General features: G+C 46.0%; 3 protein-coding genes across 3 annotated transcripts; 1 reads left to right on the top strand and 2 right to left on the bottom strand.

Moving 5' to 3' along the window:
- Positions 1-3,213: 3,213 nt before the first annotated feature.
- LOC123624336 (60S ribosomal protein L39-like) lies at positions 3,214-3,455 on the bottom strand. The gene has a single exon (XM_045532024.1). It carries the CDS (start codon positions 3,441-3,443, stop codon positions 3,288-3,290), a length of 156 nt encoding a protein of 51 aa, XP_045387980.1. The 5' UTR covers positions 3,444-3,455; the 3' UTR covers positions 3,214-3,287.
- A 3,974-nt stretch (positions 3,456-7,429) lies between these two features.
- EID2 (EP300 interacting inhibitor of differentiation 2) lies at positions 7,430-9,699 on the top strand. The gene has a single exon (XM_045532025.1). The coding sequence runs from the start codon at positions 7,548-7,550 to the stop codon at positions 9,033-9,035; it is 1,488 nt and encodes a 495-aa protein (XP_045387981.1). The 5' UTR covers positions 7,430-7,547; the 3' UTR covers positions 9,036-9,699.
- Positions 9,700-19,026: 9,327 nt separating this feature from the next.
- Positions 19,027-22,277, bottom strand: SELENOV (selenoprotein V). Its single transcript, XM_045531860.1, has 5 exons — positions 21,226-22,277; positions 19,683-19,707; positions 19,491-19,544; positions 19,313-19,387; positions 19,027-19,217 (listed from the first exon to the last, which is right to left on the bottom strand). Exons 1-5 carry the CDS (start codon positions 22,275-22,277, stop codon positions 19,143-19,145), a joined length of 1,281 nt encoding a protein of 426 aa, XP_045387816.1. The 3' UTR covers positions 19,027-19,142.
- Positions 22,278-24,711: the final 2,434 nt, after the last annotated feature.

Raw genomic sequence — 24,711 nt, forward strand, 5'->3', positions numbered from 1 at the left:
CAGGATTTGGTTCTTGCTTTAAGGGTAAAAAGGGAAGTGGGCATCACTAAGAGGGACCTGGAGGTTCCATGGGAGGCATCAAGAAACCAAAGAGAGGGTGGGGCGCGGTGGCTCACACCCATAATCCCAGCACTCTGGGAGGCTGAGACAGGAGGATCGCTCGAGCCCAGGAGTTCAAGACCAGCCTGAGCAAGAGTGAGACCCTGTTAGGCTGGGACAAGGAAGAAGGGGAACAGACGTTTTGTCTAAGGGGTGTCCACTGGGGAGCAGATGGAACTAGGAGATGCTTTGTCAACTAGAAGGAACAAATTGACCAGAGGAGGCTTCCAAGGACTGGTTTGGTCTACCATAGGGGGTCTCCAAAGACTGACAAACCAGAAAGAGGTAGAAAGGCCACAAAGTGGAGCTATGAACAAGGCCACAAAAGAGGATCTTTGGAGCATGCGTACAAGTAAGGTAACAGTGTCTTTAAATGAACTACCCGCATTAGCACAGTAAAAATCACACCCACCTGCGCCATGACAGTTTACAAACGCCATGGCAACCCCCGGAACTTGCCTTACAAGGTTAAAAATGGGGAGGGTTCCCAGTTCCAGGAATCCTCCACTCCTTCCAAGAAAAGCCTTCAGTAATATTATAGCACTTCACATATAGCATAAAAATTTTATAATAGTATATTTCCATTTCTCACCTCACAGACTTTGTACTAGTGTTGTCATGTATGTTATAAATCTCACAATATATTATTTTTTAAATAACATTTTATTTTATTGGTAAACCACAACTTTGATATTATTTTTAATTTGCATATTCAGTTATCTTTTAAAGAGATCTAAATAATAACAAAAAAACATTTAGCCACAGATCACCATTTCCAATGCTCTTTATTCCTTTGTATGGTAGCATTTTTCTTCTGTCTGGGACTTCCTTCAGCATTTCTTATAGTGTAGGTCTCCTGGTGATGCATTCCTTCGGGTTTTGCATATCTGAAAAAGTCATTATTTCACCTTCATCTTTGAAAGTTATTTTCCGGTGTCTAGAACACGAGAGTGACAGGGTTTTTAGGTTTTTTGTTTTTTATTTCAGTACTTTTGGCTTGCATTGTCTCCGACAAGAAGCAATGTTGCTGTGATTCTTGTCATTGTTTCTCCATGTGTGATGTTTTTCCCCTCCTCCTGGGGAAATTGTAGGGCCTATTTCATTTCCTCTTTCTTGGAAATCACTGTTCTTTGTTGCCTGATGTCCAAAGTCTTAAAAAGTATTGCTTCAGATGTTTTTGTCCAGTTTTCCAATTGTTTTATACAAGAAAGTAAATCCAGTCCTTGTTGCTCCATTTTGGGCAGAAAAGTATTACTATGCTGGTTGGATTTTAAAGGCAGTAGGTATCTTGTTCTTGTGGGAGAATAGGTGCCAGGAAGTCTCTGATCCTGAATAGTAAAAACGTTATTTGGATGGTCTCTTGAAAGGAAGTGCCTAGAAAATGCAATGCTTTGGTAGATAAAGTACCTACTGTGATAGAACATTATGAGGTCAAATTATGGCAGCCCCGGAGGTGCACCACTCAGATCCCTGTTCAAGAAAGAAATTTGTTTAGCTGCAAGGATTGCAGCTAGTTGACAGCCAATGATTGAGCATGGCAGGGGATACTAGGGCCTGGACATTTCTGCCCAGTGGGGGACCCCTCTAATAGGCAGTCTCTGCTCTGGAGCTCCCCATTGAGTTGTATGAAATGTTTTTCAAATCTGTGTCACTTGTGTGAGGCTCTCCCTGTCCAATCCTGCCTTATCCTTTCTTTTTCTCTCTCATTGGTATTAACTTTAACAAGTCTCTTCCACTCCCGTCTCAGCATCTGCCTCCTGGAGGGCTCAAATGACATAACAGTAAACATGAGATGATCTGTGAGATGATGTGGCTGCTTCTTATGTCATTGAAGCACCATCAAAAAGTAGATAACAGTCTCATGGATAAAAATTCTCAAAGTTCAGGGCGTGGTGATTATGGTTAATAATAATATATCGTATACTTGAAAATTGCAAATAAATAAATGCAAAAATTCTCAGTTCAAGGTATAGGAAGATAATACAATGCAATTTCCATATTTCTGTCCCACGAGCAAGATCTCATCTCTACAGAAAACAAAAAATTAGTTGGGCGTGGTGGTGCACGCCTGCAGCCTTGGGGAGGCTGAGGCAGGAAGATCCACTTGAGCCCAAGAGTTAGAGGTTGCAGTGAGCTATGATGACAGCACTGCACTCCAGCCTGGGCAACAGAGTGAGACCGTGTCTCCAAAATTAGTTAATTAGTTAATTAATACTTGCCATAGGAAACTCTTTTATTTGTCATCCTTGTATGGTAGATTGTCTCCAAATATAAACTCCTATCATTTCTTCCCTCTCATAAACATGTAGCTACTCCCATCAATAGGGGTCATCTATGTCCTTTCTCCCTAATAGTGTGTGGACCTGTGACATGTTTTAACCATTAGAATGCGGTAGAAAGGAGACATGGTTGCCACTATCATCCTTGGAATTTCCATACTAACCCACAGGAAACAAACAGCATCAAAAGGCTGGAATCTTGTTTGGGGTTCTGGAATCTTCACTAACTCTCCCCTCCTCACTTCTCTGTAATTCTTAAGCCGTTACAGGGCCGGAGGGGGCGGGGTAGAAATGAAAAGAAATGAAGCTCATGCAGCAGAAGAATATCACAAACTCCTGGCTAAGCTGGAGCCATGGAGGAGGCCTTCCCCAGTTCCAGACGCTCTGCTTGTAGGGTCTCAGTCTGTGGGTAGCACTGACAGCTGGAGAACACTGCCAGGGCTCAGGACATGACACCCCAAAGTATGGCACCTTGGCATGCTGTGACTTTGAACTAAAGGCGATTGGGAGGGCCTCAGAAGGCTCTCTGACCTTCTTCCACTCTCCTTTCTCTCCCAAGTGGGTCATAGAAACTAGAATTCCTCTCCCCAAAGAAAGCCATAAGACCTAGAAAGACCACCCTCTGACCTCCCCCTCTCCCATGCCCCAAAGGTACACGTGTGGTGGGTGCCCTAGCCTATACTCAGAGGAAAGAAATGCTATACAGGCCAAGAATGTCAAACAAAAGGTCTCGCATATTTATTACTGAACCAGCTTATGAGTGCAGAGCATATAAACAAAGAGAAAAATCACTTCCCCGGTGAAATGTGTCTGACTGTCCGGATAGTAATGACATTTTCCGCTTGTTATGGTAAGATGACAGTGACCTTGATACAGCACAAATATGTGTGCTATCTCACGTGCAATTCCTTACAGACCCAGCTTGGTTCTTCTCCAATGTCTCCTTTTGGAGTTGTACCTGATTTTATGACCAGTTTTCATCCAGATCCACTGGGGAATGGGACGATTTTGCTTTTGCTTCTTGGCCAGAAATCGCTTGATCCTGAAAGTCTTGTGAGAAGGCATGGTGAGAAACGGAGTCGACTGCACACGCCACTATGGCAGAGAAGGGGAGAGAGAGTGAATAAGGACAATTCATTACCATTAGATCCTACCCTTTTGTCCAATCATGGCTGTCCACAACTACCCTCTTCTTTCAACAGACCTGGCATAAAAATACTGTTTTCCCTGGGTCTTTGGTCTTCATTTCTAAAGGCTCACATGTCACATAAAACCTTGTTGAGTAAATTTGTTAATGCTTTTCTCTCATTAATCTGTCTTTTGTTACAGTGCCAACCATGACACTAGCTGTCTCCCCTACCAAGGCAAGAAGTTCATCATCAGAGACTATTTCTCCATGTTGTCAGTGAAAGCACTGGGCTTCCGTACAACAATTTGGCCAACATAACTGCTCACGGCTTGACCCAACTTGCATATTTCTTTGGAATGTCCCAGTTCATCCAGAGAGAATGAAGAAAGACTGATGCCCATGGAACCTGCGTCAGGTTGCTGTCTACAGATAAGTGTTGTGAAGTTTCCAGACCAGCTAGATAGAAACCAATCCCCGCTTCTTGTGTGTGTCTTTCACCTGCCACTCAAGGTTTTAAAATATTCAGAGGAGAGAACTCATCGCATAGAGACAGGGCTGCCCTGAGCTTCGGTGAACCACCCCTCTACCCACACACCAATCCTCCTGGAGTAGCAGGGTCCTGCCCTCAAGGATACAGGTTTACCTCTTAGAGTTTCTCCCCTGCTACCCCTGAGCAGAAAAAAACACTCACTCCATCAGGCCTCATCTCTTACAAAAAAAGAAAATCAGAATGATTTCCAAGCCAATCAGTTCCCAAGCATCACATGCTATTAGAGCAGCATCGAATTTTTTAAATTCTCTTTGGGCTCCACTTCCAACAACTCATATGTGGACTCGGGCTAAATTGCATGGATCAATATTCAGGATCACGGGGCACAAGAAGATGAAAATGACATTGAATGTGATACACGTGTAATTTTCTTACCCAATTTTCTTTTTCTCACCACTTTCTCTCAGGAAAATGGTGTTTCAGTGGTCTTGGCCAAGCTGGTTACAGACAGACCTGGATCCCTGCTGGGACACAAAGGGCAGCGGGTCTCTTCCCTCCCTGAGAGCTGTTATTTAGCCACATCAGGGAACCGGATTTTCTGTAGCTGAGCTCTCAGCGCCTTCTATCTGCTCAGTGTCAGAGAAGCATTTGGAATGTAAATAAGGTAGACCTCCATATTCTTTGTTACCTAGGAAATAGAGCAGAAGCCTGGGATTTATTTTTTCATTCTCACATGTGGGAGAAAAGGATAGTGCCATAAGCTTCATCAGATTTGCCGTAGAAGCCCTACAGTTAGCCATACCTTTTAAGAACACAGCAACGGCAGAGCTTTAGTCAGCCAGTCGGAACCACAGACTGGGGGAGGGGAAGTATTACTAGCAACTTCCACATCACAAAGAGACAAATTCTAAAGTCCAGGTGTGTTTCTAGAATTCTTTGTTCCATTGAAATTTCCAAAAATATAATAATTTATATTAGCAGAGAATTAAACACGTAGAATCCATTTTACTCCAAAGAACAAGTTTGATAGTTTTGTGAGTGCTCTTAATTTAACACCTTTTCAAATCAACTTATATGAGCTGGCATGTATTCTTCTTCAAGCTGCAGGGCAAAGGGGCTTCTTCCTGTGCTTCTTGCTTCTACCATGCTGAGACTCCTTTTGTTTGTTGACTAGGATGATTTAACTTTTTAGGATAGGGTCTGTTGTTGCATTTTGCTTTTTTCACTAAAAGAAAAGAGGAATTGGCCTAAGATGATTTTATTTTAAAATAAGGGAATAATGAGCAGGTATTGTGCTTCAATATATATAAGGCATGAATCTCACAACCCACGACCCAAATGTTCATGATGGAAAGACAGAATAGTGCTACAAGAGGGACTCAGATTAGACGTTGGGAAGGACTTCCCAGTGAGGAAATGTAAGAGTTGGGAGGTGAGTGGGGAGGACTAGGCCAATTGAGTGGCCTGCTCAAAGCTCTCTGTTTGTGCTGTCAAAGTAGAATAGTTTAAAAGTCAAAAAACATTCTCATGCAAATATAAAGTGAACATGGTTCAAAGATTTATTTAACTCATTTGTCAGGGAACCAGCAAGATATTGAAACCGGTTCAAAGAAAATTTGAGGGATTGAGGATATTATAGACTGAATATAGAATGTTAGAGTAAGAGTGCTGGGTTGGACACAAAATTGGTTTATTTCCTGCAGAGCATTAACACTGTAACCTTTGGGGTTATCTTTTAACTGTACAGAAATAACTTGCATCTTTATCAAACAAAAATCTACAGGTTAACATGTAACTTACAGAGTCTGGGCCTAATCGGTAGTAAATAGCAAGTCAAACAACATTTCATTGCCCTGGGGCTTCGCTGTTCACTATGTAGCTCTTATCCATATGGCAATTTATATTTAAATTAAAATTAAATGAGATTTAATTTTCAGTTTCTCAGTCATACTAGCCACATTTCAAGTGCTGAACAGCCACGTGTGTCTAATGGCTACTGTATTGGGTAACACAGAAAACATTTCTATCATCACAAAAAGTTCTATTGTACAGTGTTGCCCTAGAAACCTAAATAACCCTTCAGTGGTCTGTTAGAGAATGCTCCAGCATGACAGTAAAGGGACATGCAGGAATCCTTTTGCCTTGTTTCCAAGTTTTGGATAATTCTTCTTAACACTCTCCAAGAGCTTGGAGAGTTTCTGTCAAGGTTTCTGAGGCTCTAACATCACGTTTTGTCTTCCCCTGAACAGAGATCCTGGATGTCATTCCACTACTACTAAGCAAGGGGTTGAGAAGGAGGAAAGAGATAATTTTGTGTCTTTTAGAGTTTGAAGTCCATTACAGCTGTGCTTTCATGTTGTGAAAAATCAGTGCGAATTGTAATGGGGGGAGTCTAGGTAGAGCAGAGACTATTAGAGGAGGATCAGATGAAGTTATGTGAGTAAAGCTTTCTGGTATGTAGTACTGGAAAGAATGTAGCAATGATGATGAAGGAGGCCAATGAGGTAGGAAGAAAAGCAAGAAAGTGTAGTATGGCCTTTCCTGTGGCTTGGGCTTCACACGCAATGGTAGCTGGGTTCCTGGATGAAGCAATCCACAAAACAAGGTCTGAGGAGTGAGCATTTTAAGAGAGCAAGGCAGGAACTACAAGAATGCTTCTGACCTAGCCTCTGAAGTCATCAGCATCACTTTCACTGCATTTTATTGACTACAAGTGACTCCCTAAGGCCAGCCAGGTTTCAAGAGGAAAGAAATTAGACTCCACTTATCAATGGGAAGAGTGTCAAAAGAATTCATCATCTTTCATTAGTCACACCATCCTACTCAGAGTCAAAGTCCCTAGTGTGATCTAATAACCAGAACAGCATGGTACTGGCATAAAAACGGACACATACACCAATGGCACAGAACAGAGAACCCAGAAATAAATGCATACATTTATGGTCAATTGATCTTCAACAAAGTTGCCAAGAACACACAATGGGAAAAGGACAATCTCTTCAATAAATGGTGCTGGGAAAACTGGATATCCACATGCACAACAATGAAATTGGACCCTGATCTTACACTACATAGAAAAATCAACTCAAAATGGATGAAAGACTTAAACATAAAACCTGAAACTGTAAGACTACTAGAAGAACACAGGGAAAAACTTCTTGACATTGATCTAGGCAATGATCAACTTGGAAGCATCCTAGGATGTAATCTTGGGAACGCCTAAAGGAAAATATCTTGCAAAACTTTCCTTATAAACATTAAACTGCTTTGAAACATAAACTATAGCCCCGTCCTTTGACGTTCTGCTGTTCTGGTGCTTTGGCACTTCTGGCCTCCAGGTGACATCTGGAAGGGCGCGGGAGCCGGGGTTGCGCATGCGCAGTGCTCCCGGGCTGCGCCGCAGACTCTGCGCTCGCGCTCGCGGTTGTGCACACGGCGGGTACCCGTGCGCCCGGCGCTCACGCACGCGCGCTTGCGTGGACGTGCGCGATCGCGCTGTCCCGTTGTTCCTGGTTTCCTGGGAGTCGCGGAGCTGACCCTGCGGCCCAAGATGTCCGAGCTGCCCGCAGACAACGCTGTCCCGCAGACAGGCGAGGCAAGCGGTGACAGAGACGTCCCGCAGGCGGTAGGCTGCTGGAGCCAGGAGCCGGCCCCAGCGCAGCCTGAGGAGGCCGGGGAAAGCCCGGTGGCGGCGGCTCAGGAGGACCCGGTGGCGGCGGCTCAGGAGGGCGCGGTGGCGGCAGATCTGGAAAGCCCGGTGGCTGCGGCTCAGGAGGGCCCGGTGGCGGCGGCTCAGGAGGGCGCGGTGGCGGCAGATCTGGAAAGCCCGGTGGCGGCGGCTCAGGAGGACCCGGTGGCTGCGGCTCAGGAGGGCCCGATGGCTGCGGCTCAGGAGGCTGCGGCTAAGGAGGGCCCGGTGGCGGCGGCTCAGGAGGGCCCGGTGGCGGCGGATCTGGAAAGCCCGGTGGCTGCGGCTCAGGAGGACCCGGTGGCGGCGGCTCAGGAGGCTGCGGCTAAGGAGGGCCCGGTGGCGGCGGATCTGGAAAGCCCGGTGGTTGCGGCTCAGGAGGGCCCGGTGGCGGCGGCTCAGGAGGGCGCGGTGGCGGCGGATCTGGAAAGCCCGGTGGTTGCGGCTCAGGAGGGCCCGGTGGCGGCGGCTCAGGAGGGCGCGGTGGCGGCAGATCTGGAAAGCCCGGTGGCGGCGTCTCGGGAGGTCCCGGTGGCTGCGGCTCAGGAGGGCCCGATGGCGGCGGCTCAGGAGGACCCGGTGGCGGCGGCTCAGGAGGCTGCGGCTAAGGAGGGCCCGGTGGCGGCGGATCTGGAAAGCCCGGTGGCTGCGGCTCAGGAGGGCCCGGTGGCGGCGGATCTGGAAAGCCCGGTGGCGGCGGCTCAGGAGGGCGCGGTGGCGGCGGATCTGGAAAGCCCGGTGGTTGCGGCTCAGGAGGGCCGGGTGGCTGCGGCTCAGGAGGGCCCGGTGGCGGCGGCTCAGGAAAGCCCGGGGGCGGCGGCCCGAGAAGTCCCCGTGGCAGCGGCCAGGGAGGGCCCGGGGGCGGTGGCCAGGGAAGGCCGCATGGCGGCGGCCAGGGGAGGCCCAGTGGCCAGAGAAAGTCCGGCGGCGGCAGCCAGGGATCCCCGGGTGGCAGAGGTCGCCCGATTGTTCGGGGAGCCAGTGGATGAAGAGGTTCCCGAGCCCAGGCCCAGGTCCAGGCACGGGATCCCCGGGAGCCTGGCTGCATTGCCGTATCTCCGCCTCCGTCAACCACTTAGCGTTTTAGGCCTTAATTACCAGCAGTTTCTCCGCCAATATCTGGAAAATTACCCGATTGCTCCGGGCAGAATACAAGAGCTTGAAGAACGCCGCAGGCGATTTGTGGAAGCCTGCAGAGCAAGGGAAGCAGCGTTTGATGCCCAATATCTGCGTAATCCTCAGAGGATGGATTTTGATATTTTAACATTTACTGTAGCTCTGACTGCATCTGAAGTTATCAATCCTCTGATAGAAGAACTTGGTTGTGATAAGTTTATCAATAGAGAATAATTAAGTGATGAATACTTAAAGAGAATCTCTGCATTCAAGACAGGTTTACCAGTCCTGTAACTTGATGTTAAGAAGCCAGAGTATATTGAGAATAAGGCAATGCACAGTTGGGGGAGGGGGGAAGAAGCTTATCACAAAAAAGCATCACAAAAGAAATTAGAAAGCATTATAAGACTCCTGTGAAGTTCTTTGAGTTTGTGATTGATCCACATTTTTTTCCCTGCATTATGGAAAATGTCTCTTAACATTGCTTCATTCAAAAGTGTAGAGTGGTTTTATAAAATCGAGACTCCATGAAGAAAAATCAATAATACAGCCAATGGTGATGAAAGAAGTGAAGAATAAAGAAAGACTAGATGAAAAGAATAAAGAATTACAGCTGAGACTTGAAGGCTATGGCCAGAACTTGAAATTGTCAGAATATGTGCTCTCTTCATATCGGATTCAACAGAAGTTTCTAGTGTAAGATTGATTTTGTGTTTTCTGAGGCATTTCAAGTGGCAAGCAAAGTAAATATTGTATATATTACATGACAAATCATGTTTTCAGGAATACCAAATTTCTGGATTTTTTTCTTTCAATTTTTATTTTTATTTAAAGTAGGTTTTTTTGGTACATAATGTATTCACAAGCCAAAAATATATAAAATATACTATGAAAAGTCTTCCATTCTTGTCCTCCTTTACCCAGTACCCACCACAACCGTTCCCCTTCTGCCCTTCTAGTTTCCTTAGGTATACACAAGCAAATACACATCTGGATTTATTTGTTCCATATCTGCACAAAAGGTGGTATATTTACTTGTTGGTACATTGCTTTCTCATTAAGAACATATCTTAACCTTCCAACCCATTGTATTTACCCATTCTTTTTTAGAGCTGCATTTTATTCCATTCTGTAGTTATGTTGGAATTTACTTAACCAGGAACATATTGATGGACATTAAGTTATTTGGCGTCTTTTCCTATTGGCAAAAATAATAGAGCAATCCATCTTGTGTGCATATCATGTGGCATGTTGCACAAATACAGTATTGCTTCGGTTCTAAATGCACTTTTCATATTTTATCATTTCTGAAATTGAGTTATATCTTACAGTTGATGGTGTAATACCGCATTTTTCCTTAGATTTTCATAAAACTAATGATGTGTCTTTAGCTTCTTAGATTTTTTGGTTATATATAATATCTGTAGGATGAATTCCCAGAAGTGGGAATTCTGACATAAAGATACTCATTTGAAATTGTATAGATATTGCTAAATTGCCTTTCATACATGTACTGCTTTACATTCCCACTAGCATTTGATGAACATGGATATTTACCTAGCCAACACAAAAAACCCTCAAATATCTGGATTTTGCCAATCTGATAGTTGAAAAAATGGCATATCAGTTTTAATTTGCTTTTATCTTACTATGAGTAAAAATAGATATCTTTTCATTTAAAGAATCAAATATATCCCCTTTTCCATGAACTATTATCTGTTCATCGCCTTTATCCATTTCTCTCCGGAATAATTTTGTCCTTTCTTTATTGACTCTGGTAGCTATGTATGTGTTAGTGAAATGAGGCATGATAGTAGCTTGTGAGTTACAAATATTTTTTCCCCAATTTGTCATTTGTCTTTGGCTTTTCTTTCTTTCTTTCTTTCTTTTTTTTGTTTTTTTCAGAGACAGGGTCTTGCTCTGTCACCCAGGCCGGAGTACAGTGGCATGACCACAATTCACTGCAGGCTCCAACTCTTGGGCTTAAGTGATCCTCCTGCCTCAGCCTCTGAAAGTGCCAGGACTACAGGCATGAGCCACCACACCCAGCCCGTGTTTGGCTTTTATGAAAGCCATTTGGGTGTAGAGGTTTTTATTTGTTTCCTGTTTTCCATTAAACCTGCAAGATTTTGACTCTGAAGGTTTTCTCACTATGTGTGGGTGTGTGTGGATGTGGTTTCATTGTTCATATTTGAATCTTTGAATCATTTGGAATTTATCCTGAAGTACAATATACAGTAAAGATTCAGTTGTTGTTGTTTTTTTAAAGATGGCTGCCTGGTTGGTCTAACACCTGTTACTAAGTAGTCCATCTTTTCTCCATTAGTTTTATTTTAAGATGCCTTTTCACATAGAAATTTTTAGATTGTACTAGTTCTAAATCTGGTAATGCTATAAGCCCTCATTATACTTCTTTTTCATAGTGTTTCTGGCTTTTTTTGTTATTGTTGCCCATTATATTACTATATCAACCTCAAAGTCAACTTACTTTAAACAAAACCTTTTTATTAAAATCATGTTAATTAACTCAAGGATAACTACTATCTTTAAGACACTGTCTTCCTATCCAAATGATCTATTTTTCAAAAGACTTCCTTTGTATCCTTTAGGAGAGCATTAATATTTGTCCTTAAATTAGTGTCCTTAAGGTAGGTCTTTCTCAGGTCTAGTCATTTATTTCTATTCTTTTGTGCTTTTTCTGTTGTACAGAGTACATTTCTATTTTCCAAAAGCTTGCCTGCATTTGAAAATAATTGATTTCTGCAAATTTATTTGATAGGCTGTTTTAATGTACTGAGTTCTCTTACTGTTTAATTTTTCAAATGATTCTCTTAAGTTGAGGAATTAGTTATGTGCAAATAGTGATAGTTTTGCCTCTTTTACTTTTTTTTTTTTTTTGAGGCAGAGTCCCACTCTGTTGCCTGGGCTTGAGTGTCTTTTACAATTTTTAATACCTCTAATTTCTTTCTCTTTATTAGTTCTTGACTAATACCTTCTGTCCAGTGTAAAATAATGATGAATGACAGTGAAGCATCTTTGTCTTGTTCCTGTTTTTGTGGAAATTCTTTACATATCCATCTATTATTATTTGTGTGTGTATGTGTGTTTTATCAAGAATGGTTGTTGAGTTTTGTCAAAGGCCTTTTCAGAATCTGTAAAGATCATCCTAGGGTTATTTCATATCCACCATGATGAATTATGTTTAGAGTTATTGGTAATGCATGATCTTTGCATTCTTCAAATTTACTAAGGAAGTATTATTCTTTTAATATGCTACTGGATCTCTTGGCTTTTTTTTTTTTTTTTTGTAGGCAGGAGCATCCCTTGAGCCCAGGAGTTTGAGGTTGCTGTGAGCTGGGCTGACGCCACGGCACTCTAGTCTGGGCAACAGAGCGAGACTCTGTCTCAAAAAAAAAAAAAAAAAAAATTCCCATAATTACAATAATAAAACCTGGAGAATCTATAAAATAATTTTTAGCTCATCAGAGAGCTGAGGTCACAAGGCAACAGGTGAACTGAATTCTAAAGGGTGACAAGCCTCCTTGAGAAGGAGGAAGCAACAGACAATGAAACAGCCAAGAAAAAAGCAACTGGAACTGTAATAATTTTTTTTTTTTTTAGAGAGAGACAGGGTCTCACTCTCTCACCCAGGCTGGAACTCCTGGCCTCCCACCTCAGCCTCCCAGAGTGCTGGGATTAGAGGTATGAATTTTAAATTTTACTATACATACACGTAGGGGAGGGAATTACACAAAAGGCATGAACACCAGGTGGCAGGGATCATTGGGGGTCACCTTACGGTCTGTCTGCCACAGCATCAGCCTAGCAATGTACCTAGAGGAACAACATTTTTTATCTTTTGAAATAAAAATGATAGCTAATATTTATTAAATGCTGACTTTGTATCAGGCATTATTCTAAATTCTTTACACATTCTAATGCAGTGAACCTTCATAACAACCCTTTTTGTTTTATTTTTACTTGACACATAATAATTGTACCTATTTATGGAGTACAGTGTGATGTTTTAATTCATTTATACATTGTGTAATGATCAAATCAGGGTATTTAGCATGTCTGTCACCTCAAACATTTATCATTTCTTTGTGGTGAGAACATTCACAATCCTCCCTTTATAGTTCTTTTGAAATATACAATACAATATTGTTAACTATAGTCACCCTATTGTGCAATAGAAACCAGAATTTAACTTTAAGTTGGTACCTGTTGACCAATCAATCTGTCCCCATCCTCCACTCTCCCCTCCCCAGCCCCTGGTAACCACCACTATACTTTATACTTCTGTGAGATCAGCTTTTTTAGATTCCACAAATGAGCGAGATCACATATTTGTCTTTCTGTGCCTGGCTTATTTCACTTAGTGTAATGTCCTCCAGGTTTATCCATTTTGTCACAAATGACAGGATTTTATTCTTCTTATGGCTAAATAGTATCCCATTGTGTATATATCACATTTCCTTTATCCATTCATCCGTTGGTGGACACTTAGGTTGCTTGTACCAAAAACAGCATGGTGTTGGCAAAAATAAACACATAGATCAATGGAACAGAGAACGCAGAAATAAATCCACACATAGCTGTACCAAGAGCACACATTGGGAAAAGGACAATCTCTTCAAAAAATGCTGCTGGGAAACTGGATAATCACATGAGACCCCCTACAACAATAACGTTTTTTAAAGAGTAGCCAAAGAAGAGGTGCCTAGGAAGGAGGAGACCCAATCTTGAGAAATATTAGGAGAGAAAGGAGGAATGCGTTTCCCCAAGCAAAAGAGGGATTGTTTCAAGTTTACAGAATTAAAATACGCAGGGTGTCATTAAGATAGGAGCTGGAAAGTGATCTTAAAATGGACTCTACAGGAACGCCGAACCGTTTGCAATTTACAGAGCGGCTTGACGCACTCAGAGAGGAGGCGGCTACAGCCGTAATGGCACCCAGAACCTCCAGGGGGCGCTCGGGGATGGCGCATCGTAATCACGCGTGCGCTCGCCCTTTCGCACGCACGGCGTTTGCGCGCACGCGGAGACGCACGCATGCGCACAGCCTTCATCTGACGTCCCAGACTGTCATTCCGATTTCTGTGGAAACGCTCCGGCGGTTGCAGAGCGCACTGCGTTATTTAGGATGTCCGGGCTGCCAAGAGAGAGCAGTGTCCCAGGGATGGGAACAGCGAATGGCGTCAGCCACGTCCTGTGGGCGGCAGTAGGCGGCGGCAGTCGGGCACAGGAGGTCCGGAAAGGCCCAGAGGCCGAAGCCGCCCGACCCACGGTGTGGGTGCCGGACCCAGCTCTCCCGCACATCCCCGGCAGCGCCGCGGGCCTGCTGGCGGTGCCCTGCTTGCATCCGCAGCTGTTGTTCCGCGGGTACGTGCAGAATTGCCCCTTGATCCCCGTGCGAGTGCTGCGAGACTTCGAGGAACGCCGCAGGGTGTTTGTGGAAGGCTGCAGGGCCAGGGAAGCTGCCTTTGACGCGAACCCGCCGCAGATGGACTTGGATGCCGCAGCTTTCACTCTGGCTCTGACCGCGTCGGAGGCCATCTCCCCTCTGGCCGACTGAGTCGGCTGGGACGAGATTGGTGGCAAGGGAGAGGCGGGTGCCTGTTCGGATCGAAAGGACAGACGGAGGCCTGTGCCAATGCATTAGTCATCAAGGGGGAGACATGCAAAGTAGGCGAGAATATGGCAATGCGCAGCTGAAAGGAGGAAGCGCACTCAGAAAAAAAGAAACAGATACTCGAGAATGTCGAAGCTTGTTTTCAAAGAGGTCCTGAGACATTTCTGACTTGCTACTTTGTCAGCGATTCTTTTTCCTGCATTTGTGGAAAATGTTTCAAGATTGTTTCACCGTACAGGATGGTTTTGCAGAGTTAAGGTCTGAGAAAAAATGTGCCAATAATGGAACCCATTGAAATTAACCAAGATGATGAAAGAGGTTAAGGAAATACAGTTGTTAAGAATCCGGTTGGGTATGCATTATAAGAACTGGAAAGCTATTGAGAAAACTCTGAAATTTCAGAATTTGTAGTCATATCATGTCAGTCAACAACTCTTAGACTAATGTTTGTGTTTCCTGGAGTACTGTAAATGAATACTAAATATTCAAATAGAAAAATCCAGTCAGATAAATATGTTTTCAAGTCCATGTGAACTTGGGTAGGTGTGAGAATAGATTTGTTTTTGTTAATTTTAAAGCTTTTTGTTGAATTCTAGAATATGTAATCTCACAAGACTCAAAAAACGAAGTATCAAAAGATGCCGTGAGAAGTCTCTCTGATATTCATATCCTCTGTCAAATTCAACACTATTCCTAATAAGTATCATTGTTAGTGGCTTGGGGGTTTATTTATTTATTTGCTTATTTTGATTTTGTTTGTTTTTACTGTATGCTTTTTGGCATTTTCCTAATGTATATGCAAATAAATATCAATCTAAATATTTTGCATTTTTCCCTTTTTAAATCAAGGTAGCATATTGTATACCTCCATCAACATCTTGGGTTTTTTCACTTTCGTTGGAGAGATTTCTATATTAGTTTTGTTTTTTGTTTGTTTTTTTTTTTTAAGCAACCTCAATATAAGGCTGTATCATATAATGAACTAGTCATCTTTTGGACATCTGGGTTGTTTCCAAAATGTTTTAACATTTTGTATATATTTATACATGTTTACTCATTGTCCATAGAGTAGACTTCTGTAAGTGAAAGCTCTTGACTCAAGGGCATATGCATGGTATTTTGTATAGTTACTACAAGAGTGCTGTCTTTGGGTGATGCTCTGCCAGTGTACCTTCCAGTCTTTCTCCACAGCGTGGCCAGCCAGACTTAGCTTTGGGAGAATCAGACAGTGAAAAATGGTTTCTCAGTGTAGTTTTAATTTGCGTTTCTCTGATTATGATCAAAGATGCACATGATTTCAAATTCTTAAGAGCCGTTTGTTTTTGCTTCTCAGTAAACTACCTGTCCGTATCCTTTACTTACTTTTTTATTGGCTTGTAAGTTTATTTATATAGCAATCACTAAAGAAGTTAGCCTTTTGTGATACAAGATGGAAATATAGTATCTCAGTTTTGACTGTTTATGATCCTTTTGCCATACAGAGAAGTGTGTGTTTGTTTTAACGTAGCTGTATATATTCCGTTTTTTTCTTTTGTGGCTTCTAGACTTTGAGTCATGGTTAGAAAGGCCTTTGCCACTCCAGAATCATGAAGGACTACTTTTAAGTTTTAAATGTGAACATTAAGATTTTTTATTCCTTTGGGATGTTTTAGCTTCTGGTAGTGCTATTTCACCCACGTTGCTCTCCTTTTCCGAAGTTTTTCTGGCTATGTGCTTTTTTAATTTTTCTGTTGTGGAATTTTAGGATCAACTTGACTGGTTTCAGTTTTTACAAAAGCTGTTAGTATTTTTACTTGGAGTGCATTAAATTCATATACTTTTGAGTGAGAATCGAGACGTTTATGATGTCTTCCTATCCAATAATGTGGTAAGTCTTTCCTTTTATTCAGGTACTTTCCCATGTCCCCACACGTGGTGGTGGTTTTGTTTTGGTTTTGGTTTTTTGAACATGCTCCCTAGAAAAGTACCAGATGGGTTTTATAAATTTCCTTTATATAGTTCTTAACACTTGTTGTTTAAAATGTTCCAAGGGTGCTTGGTTTGTTTGTTTATGGCTATTGTGAATGAGGTTTTGTTTGTAAATTTGAATGCTGTTGATTATTTTTTTTTTAGTGCTCTACTAAACTTACTCTATTCTCTTATTGTTTGTATGAGTTTGGTATAATCACATTATTTACAAAGAGCAATGGTTTTATCTTCTCCTTTCTAGTTTTAGTATCTCTGATTCCTTTGTCTTGTATAATTGCTTTGGCTACAAGCTCCATCCCAACATAGTGTTTAGTGGCTTTAGTGTTTCCCCACTAAGTATGATACTGACTTTTGAGTTGAAATAAATACATTGCATCATGTTGAAGTGTACATCTGTTCCTATTTATTGTCTTTTTTTCCTCAAGAACGGTTTAAAATTTTGTTAAAGATCAGTTCCATGTTTATGTATTTCTTTTCTCCCATGATGTACTTACATGTTGAATTATGTTCAGAGGTTTTCTAGTAATCCTTTGGAATGACCCTGACGTAGACGTGATACATTATTCCTTAGTATGATATTGGGTTCTGTTAACATTTTATTTAAGATTTTATATTAGAATTCATAAGTGAAGTTGGTCTGTAGTATATGAGCCTTTTCAATGTTTAGGTCAGTTGTATACTTATTTCATATAAAGAATGTGGAAGTATTTTTTGTTTTTTTCTGCTCTGGAAAAAGCTAGCATTGGATTATCTGGCTCTTAAAGTTTCACAAATTTTTCTTACGAAAACAAGGCTAGCCTTGTATCCCCCTCCCTCCCACCCCTCAAGTCCAGAAGGTCAAAGATGCCGGAGCACCATAGCAGGCGACTTCCACAGACTTTAGCAGTGAGCATGGTGACAGCAGACACAATGAGACCAGAACACAGGGAGGCAGACTCTGTATTTCCCTCTTGACCCCTCCCCAGCCCCACCCCAGACCCAGCCACCATCAGAAAAGGACCTGACTGGCAACATTTCAGCCCTTCTCATCATCCTGCTGAGGCTCCTGAGATGGGAGAGAGCAGAGAAAAACATTTAAAATAACAACAATGATAACAACTCCATAAAAATAACAGTGTTTGTGTAGGATTTACTGTCTAGTGTTTGCCATAGATTACAATGTCCACTCTAGTTTCCTTGCTATTTTTCAAACACATTGAGCACACTCCCGCCACAGGGCCTTTGCACATGCTGCTTCCAATATCTGGAATGCTTGTCCCCAGATATCTACATGGTTCAATCCCTCACTTCTTTCAAGTATTCAGATATCATCTTCTCAATGAGGTCTTCCCTGCCCACTCAATTTAGAGTTGCAAAAAAACTCCCAGCACTCCCCACCCCTCTTCCCTGCTTTATTTTTCTTCTTAGCACCTATCACCCTCTAAAATGCCTTCTATTCACCCGTGTCTGCTCCCCCCACTAGAAGAACCTTAGTGCCACTAGGGCAGGGTTTGTATCTGTTTTGTTCACTGCTGTATCCCCAGGGCCCAGAACAGTATCCAGCACATAGTAGGTACTCAGCAAATATTTGTTGTATAAAAAAAATCCAGTGAGGTAAAGGCTGTTATAATCTCTGCTTTACAGAGAAGGAAACTGAAGCACATAGAGTTAAAGGCATTTGTCCCAGGTCACACAGTCAGTAAATGACAGAGCTAGGACTCAAACCGAGGCAGCACGCACGGGCTTACCATTACCCCTCCTCCAGATCCCTAATGTAGGTAATTGCGGTTCTTGCCCACCCAGCACCTGGCCCCCACATGGTTCAGAAGGACTAACTCATCCCCAGCTCCAAGAATGGGCATGTGGCTCAAGATTGGCCAATGAGAGCACCACATTCCCTTGGAACTCAGTGGTTGGTTCAGGGATGGACATGTAACCTAATCTAGGTCAATGGGAACCTTCTGCAGGATTTATGCCACCAGGTGGGGGAGCCTGCCTGAGAATGATGCCAGCCCAGGAAAAAAAGCAGAACTCAAAGTAAGGAAAAATCAGGTTTCCAGTGGCAAGCTTATGGTACCTAGATGCAGCCATGCCTGAAGCCAGCAAAATTATACACTTGACTTTATTGTCAGGTGTCAATATTTTTTTTTTTTGTCTAAAGCCAGTTTGAGATAAGTTTTCTGTTGCAATCAGAACCATCCTGACTTGTTCCAATAACAACATCTGTCACTTACTGAAGGCAGCCTTCGGCAAGCCCTTACCTCACAACATCTAACCTCACCCTACTTCAGCCTCAAGTGGCTGATAGACCCAGGATTTGAACCTCAGTGTCCATGACCCTGGAAACTGCCTATGTTGCCACAACCGTATTCTGCATACTGGCAGATGTAGAAACTGACCTCTCCCCTGCCTCCCACCCCACTCCCAGGTTGGCTGCTGAAACAACAGATCTACAGCACTTTGGGAGGCTCAGGTGGAAGGATCACTTGAGGACAAGAATTTGAGACCAGCCTGGGCAACATAGCAAGACCCCATCTCTACAAAAAAATAAAAAATTAGCCAGATGTGGTGGTGTGTGCCTACAGTCCCAGTTACTCAGGAGGCTGAGGCAGGAGGATCACTTGAGCCCTGGAGTTTGAGGTTGCAGTGAGCTATGATCATGCCACTGCACTCCTGCCTGCAGCGACAGAGCAAGACCCTGTCTCTAACCCTGCTACCCCCACAGCTCCCCACTCACCTCCAGTTCTGCCAGTCACCTGCTACCTTTTCTTGATCTCATCAATAATGCTCACAATCTTCTGCAGCCTGGCCTCATCTACAAAGCCATCACCTTTCTGGGCACAGAGGGCAAAGAGCACAGGCATGTCCCCCCACCCCAAGACCCCATCACCACCCTTCCTCCCTGTCCCGGACCCTTGCTCAGAATCACCTTCTTGGAATGGACCAGTTTCCCTTCCACAAACACTTCAAACTCCCCTGTAGCCTGGGCAGCTCTTTCCTCCTCCTGGGGAGGGAAGGTTGCAGCAGGGAGGCTGAGAGCTCCCCTCCAAGCCCCTGGGAGGCCTCAGAGCCCTGATGCCCCTCCCCCAGGCCACCAGCACACTCACAAAGAGCAGATGATTCGGAAATTGCTGCTCCAGACTCTTTTTCAACAGAATGTACTGAGGGGAGGAGATGGGGTCATGTGGTCACGGGCTCACAGGGTCATAGGGTCACAGGGAAGGGGACATAGGACATAGGAACTCCTCCCAGTCTTCATGCCCCACACTCCCCCCACCTCCAAAGCCAAAGCTACTCACCTGAAGGCCATAGCTTCAGAGACCACTGGAGGCCGAGGGTGGGAGGAGGGAGGTAGAGAGACCAGGGTAGACACGGCATCAGTATCTTCCCAAGACCAGGGCGACCTTATGGACACTGAGTCAGATCGTGCCAGGACCCTGCTCAGAGTCCTCCAGTAGCATCATCTTACTCCCCAAGGCTCACAGGCCACCATGTGATCTGCCCCCCACCCCTCTGTCCCAGTCTCTTCCAACTCCCCCCATTCATTCACCTGCTCCGGCCAGAGACCTCCTTGGTCCTTTTCCAACACCCCAGGCATGCCCTGCCTCAGGGCCTTTGCACTGAGCTCCTCTGCACAATGCTCTTCCCCCTGTACCCACATGGCTCCTCTCTCCCCTCCTCCAGGTCTTTGCTCACATATCAGCTTCTCAGTGAGGCCTTCCTGACCACCCCGACTAAAACTGCAACTCCCAGGACATCATCTTTTGTCCACAGCACTGATCACCTCCTCACATACAAGATCATTTTTATGTGTCACATTTTTTGTTGCCTGCCCCTCCACACCAGCATGTCGGCGCCACAAGGACAGGGATCTCTGTCTTGTTCACTGCCGTGTCCCTGATGCCAAGCACAGGGCCTGGAACATGCTAGGTGCTTGAGAAGTAGTTGTTGAATGAATTAATTAATGACTCCACGGAGTCAGAGAAAAAGGAGAGATGGGGAGAGAAAGGGGAGGAGGGGATGGGGGAACCAAGCAAGGGAGGAGAAAGAGACACACACAGCCTGGGGAAGGGAAAAGAGAGTGAGGAAGGGAGGGAGACAGGGAGTGGAGACAGCCAGGGCCGGGATGGGAAACAAAGGCAGGAGAGAGGCCCAGAGATCAGAGAGGAGGACAAAGCCCCAGGCCCGGGCCACATTCAGCCCTGAGTCTCAGGGAGGTCAAGGAAGGTTATTACTATTACTGTTGTTATTGTTGCAGTTGACCCAAAGAGAGGCTGAGCTCTGGGATTGCAAATGAGAACTTTGGCCTTTGCACTTGCTGCCGCCAATACCTTGCTACCCTGACCACCCTCCTGCAGCTCAAGCACCACCTCCTGAGAAGGGCTGCCCCTGACCACCCCGTCTAAAGGCCCCACCGGCTCCTCCTCCTCCTGGGGTGGGGGGAGGTCGTCTCCCTTCACCCGCAGGTAGCTGTCTACGGGCCTGTATCCTGGCCTCGCCCGGGAGCGAGGCAGGCTGCTCTGCTCAGCACTCCATCCCCAGCACAGGCCGGGCACATGGCCGCAGGGCACTCAGCAATGAACGAATAAATGAACGAATGAATGAGAGTGAATAAATGAAGCGCAGAGCAGAGCAGATATTTGAATCCAGAGCTCCCTAGCCCCAAAGAGAATGAGCGGTTGAGCCAAGTGTGCCACATGCGCATAGGGACTCCCGGGTTCCACCCGCCTCCCCACCTCGTCCTACAGCGGACCCGGCCCTCCATCCCCCCAGGGTCCCAGCACCAACGCCACCGGCCCTGTCCCCACGGAGAGGAGAGCAGGGGCGGGGGGAGCCCCTCACCAGTAGATCACTCGAATCAAGATTTTGTTGTCCATTTGCAAGTTCTCGCTGGTGGAGGCGACCGTGTCGGGAGAGATCGGTAAGGAGCCGGTGTCCGGCACGGGCGCCCCGATGGGCACGGGCCAGGGGAAGGGCTTCAGCTTGGTGGCCGACGGGTCTGCCCCCGGGGTGGGCTCCAGGGTGAGCTCCAGGACGGGAGCGGCCAGCGGAGTGAGCGCGGGAAGGGGCTGCGGGCCCGGGCTGGCTGAGCCGGCGACCGACGACCAGACCTGCCTCAGACCCGACGCCGGAGCAGGATCCTCGTCAGGCCAAGTTGGCTCCGGAGCGGGTTCCGGGGGCGGATCCAAAGGTAGGGCTGGGTTCGGGAAGGATTCCGGGGCAGGGACGGTGGCCTGGACCCAGGCCGGGGCTGGGGCTGGGGCCGGGGCTGGGATCCGGACCGGCGTCTGCGCTCGGACCGGAGTCAGGGTCCGGATCCGGGTAGGAGTCTGGACTAGGGTCGTGGTGCCCACCGGGGTCGAGGCCTGAACCAGCGCTGGGGTCCGAGCCGGGGTCGAAGCCTGAACCAGCGCTGGGGTCCGAGCCGGGGTCGAAGCCTGGACCAGCGCTGGGGTCCGAGCCGGGGTCGAAGCCTGGACCAGAGCTGGGGTCCGAGCCGGGGTCGAGGCCTGGACCAGCGCTGGGGTCCGAGCCGGGGTCGAGGCCTGAACCAGCGCTGGGGTCCGAGCCGGGGTCGAAGCCTGGACCAGTGCTGGGGTCCGAGCCGGGGTCGAAGCCTGGACCAGAGCTGGGGTCCGAGCTGGGGTCGAGGCCTGAACCAGAGGTGGGATCTGGACTGGGGTCGAGGCCTGAACCAGCGCTGGGGTCTGAGCCGGGGTCGAGGCCTGAACCAGAGGTGGGATCTGGACTGGGGTCGAGGCCTGAACCAGCGCTGGGGTCTGAGCCGGGGTCGAGGCCTGAACCAGCGCTGGGGTCCGAGCCGGGGTCGAAGCCCTGACCCGGGTTGAGGTCCGGGCGGAGGTGGGGGCTGGAGCCCGCGCCCGGTTGTTCATGGGGGCGGGTGGGACCCGGATAACCCGGGTTGGGAGCCCCGCCCCGCCCCCCTTTCCTAGGGCGGGAGCGCATCTCCCGCACCAGGGTTCTAAAATCGGGGCGACAACAAGGGAGCACTATGACACCGCGTTCCACTCTGGGGCGGAAGTTCCACAGCTCCGCACGGGGATGCGGCATGGCCTGTAGATCCACCACCAGGGTAAGAAGCAGCAGATTGCCCCAGTGCTTCCCGCAGCTGTCCTTGACATTCACTTGTTCAGTGTGTTTGCTGAGTGCCGACTGTGTCCTGTGCTGGGTGATTCTGGGGGCAGAGCAGTGATCAGGAAAGCCGGGGTCCCTGCCCTCCCCAGGCTCCCCGTCCAATAGGAGACATGTAAACCATTACCAAAGAGTGACAGCCCCCAGCGTTCCGGGCCAGGTGAGCGAGCACAGGGACCTGTGGGATCCCAGGTGAGGTGCATCCAAGCCCTTCCTGCAGCAATCGGAGAGGGCTTCCTAGCATTGGTTTTTTTTTCCCTAATATTTTCATTTTGTGATAGGTTAAATCCACGCACATGGAACCTGTGCATACGGACGGGCTGACTGTACAAGTTTACAAAGCAGAATTTATTAATCCCACTTTATAGATAAGGAAATTAAAGCACAGACAGGTGAAGTGACCTGTCCTAGTATGGGGCAGAACCAAATTCTGAACCCAGGCACTCTGATTTCTGTGCACTTGGAGGCTTTTTATTTTTCAGTGGTATAAGTAGTATTAAGGAATTACAGTCTTAGGACATTCCCCCAATGAGAGAAGATTCCCTCTCTCTGCTAGCTCTTAGGTTTGTTCCATCTCATTTGGAAATTTTAGGACATGGAGAGACAGACAGACACAAGTCAACATGTTCACACTTTCCCTTCATCCCACACCTGAAACATCACTAAGCAACGTCCAGTCACTGCCAGTCTTGCTCCTGCCACTTGCCAAGAACTGGATTCAACCGTCTGAATGAATCCATGATTGCTGTCCTGTTTTTTTTGTTTTTGTTTTAGGCTTTTTTGTTTTGTTTTGTTTTGTTTTCATAATTTAAGGGGAGACAGAAGAGGGGTGTCTGTGTCCAACAGCCTGGATGGTTTTACTTCCAAAGTGGAAAGGTGCTCCAGTGCTAGAGACTGAAGGCCCCAATTCTCCGCCCTTCCGCCATCCGCGCCCTTGGAAATGTGGCTCTGTACCCTCTCCCATCAAAAGGTGGAGTCTATTTCCCCACTTCTAGAATCCGGGCTGGCCTTGTGACTGGCTTTGGCTAGTAGGTAGGATACGGGGGATGTGAAGCTGTTCCACAGAGTCCGCTTTCTCTCTAGGACCCCCGCCTCAGCCATGGGAACACTCCAGAGCCAGCCTGCTGGGAGACAAAGGGCCCTGGAGCCCAGCAGAGCAGCCAGCCCCCAGCGGACCCCCGAGCTTGCTACATGCACGGTCGTCAGCACCTCTCTCACCGGCCCAGCCCAGCGCACAGAAGCCCAGCCAACCTGGAGACCCGTGAGCAAAAATAAATGTTCAGTGTTTTTATGCCACTGGGTTTATGCAGTGTTGCGACAACAGAAAACTGACACAACTGGCCACACTTCTGTTTTAAATGTTTTATTAAGTATAATATGAATGCAGAAAACTGCATAAAACAACTTATAAAACAACATAATGAGATATTATAAGGCAAACATCCCCGTAACCACCACCCATCAGAAGACAGAAGCTTCCCATGAGCCCCCCGCAGGCCCCTCCGAAACACAATTCCCAGCGTTCCCCTACCACGGCAACCATGACGCTGACTTTCATGGTAGCCACTTTCTTACTTGCTTTATATAATGGTTTTCAAATATGCGTTCCTGACACAATAGCTTAATTTTGTCTCTTTCTGTTAATGTGTCTTTTAAGTCTCGTTTTATGATCTACAGTTTCCCCCTTCATTCCTTTTCTTCCATTGCTAATTATTTGCCTTTTAAAAACCAACTTTATTGAGGTATAATTTACAGACCATAAGATTCACCTGTCTTAAATGTACAGCTCAAAATATTTTTAGTAAATTTACCAAGTTGTGCATCATCTCCACAATCCAGTTTTAGAACATTTTTGTCATAGGCTTCCTCCTGCCTATTTACATTTAACCCCCAATCCCACCCCCAGATCCAGGCAACAACTAACCAACTTTCTGTCTCTACAAGTTGCCGCTTCTGGACATTTTATACAAGTGGAATCACACAATGTGACTGGCTTCTTTCCCTTTGCATAATGTCTTCAAGGTTCACCCATGTGGGAGCAGGTAGCAGTACTCCACTCATTCCTTTTTATGGCTGAATAATATTCCATTGTATGCGGCCAGGTGCCTCATGCCTGTAATCCTAGCATTCTGGGAGGCCAAGGCAGAAGCATTGCTTGAGGGCAGGGGTTCAAGA

The sequence above is a fragment of the Lemur catta genome, chromosome 19 (genome assembly GCF_020740605.2).
Source record: "Lemur catta isolate mLemCat1 chromosome 19, mLemCat1.pri, whole genome shotgun sequence".
In the NCBI taxonomy this organism is placed as follows: Eukaryota; Metazoa; Chordata; class Mammalia; order Primates; family Lemuridae; genus Lemur; species Lemur catta.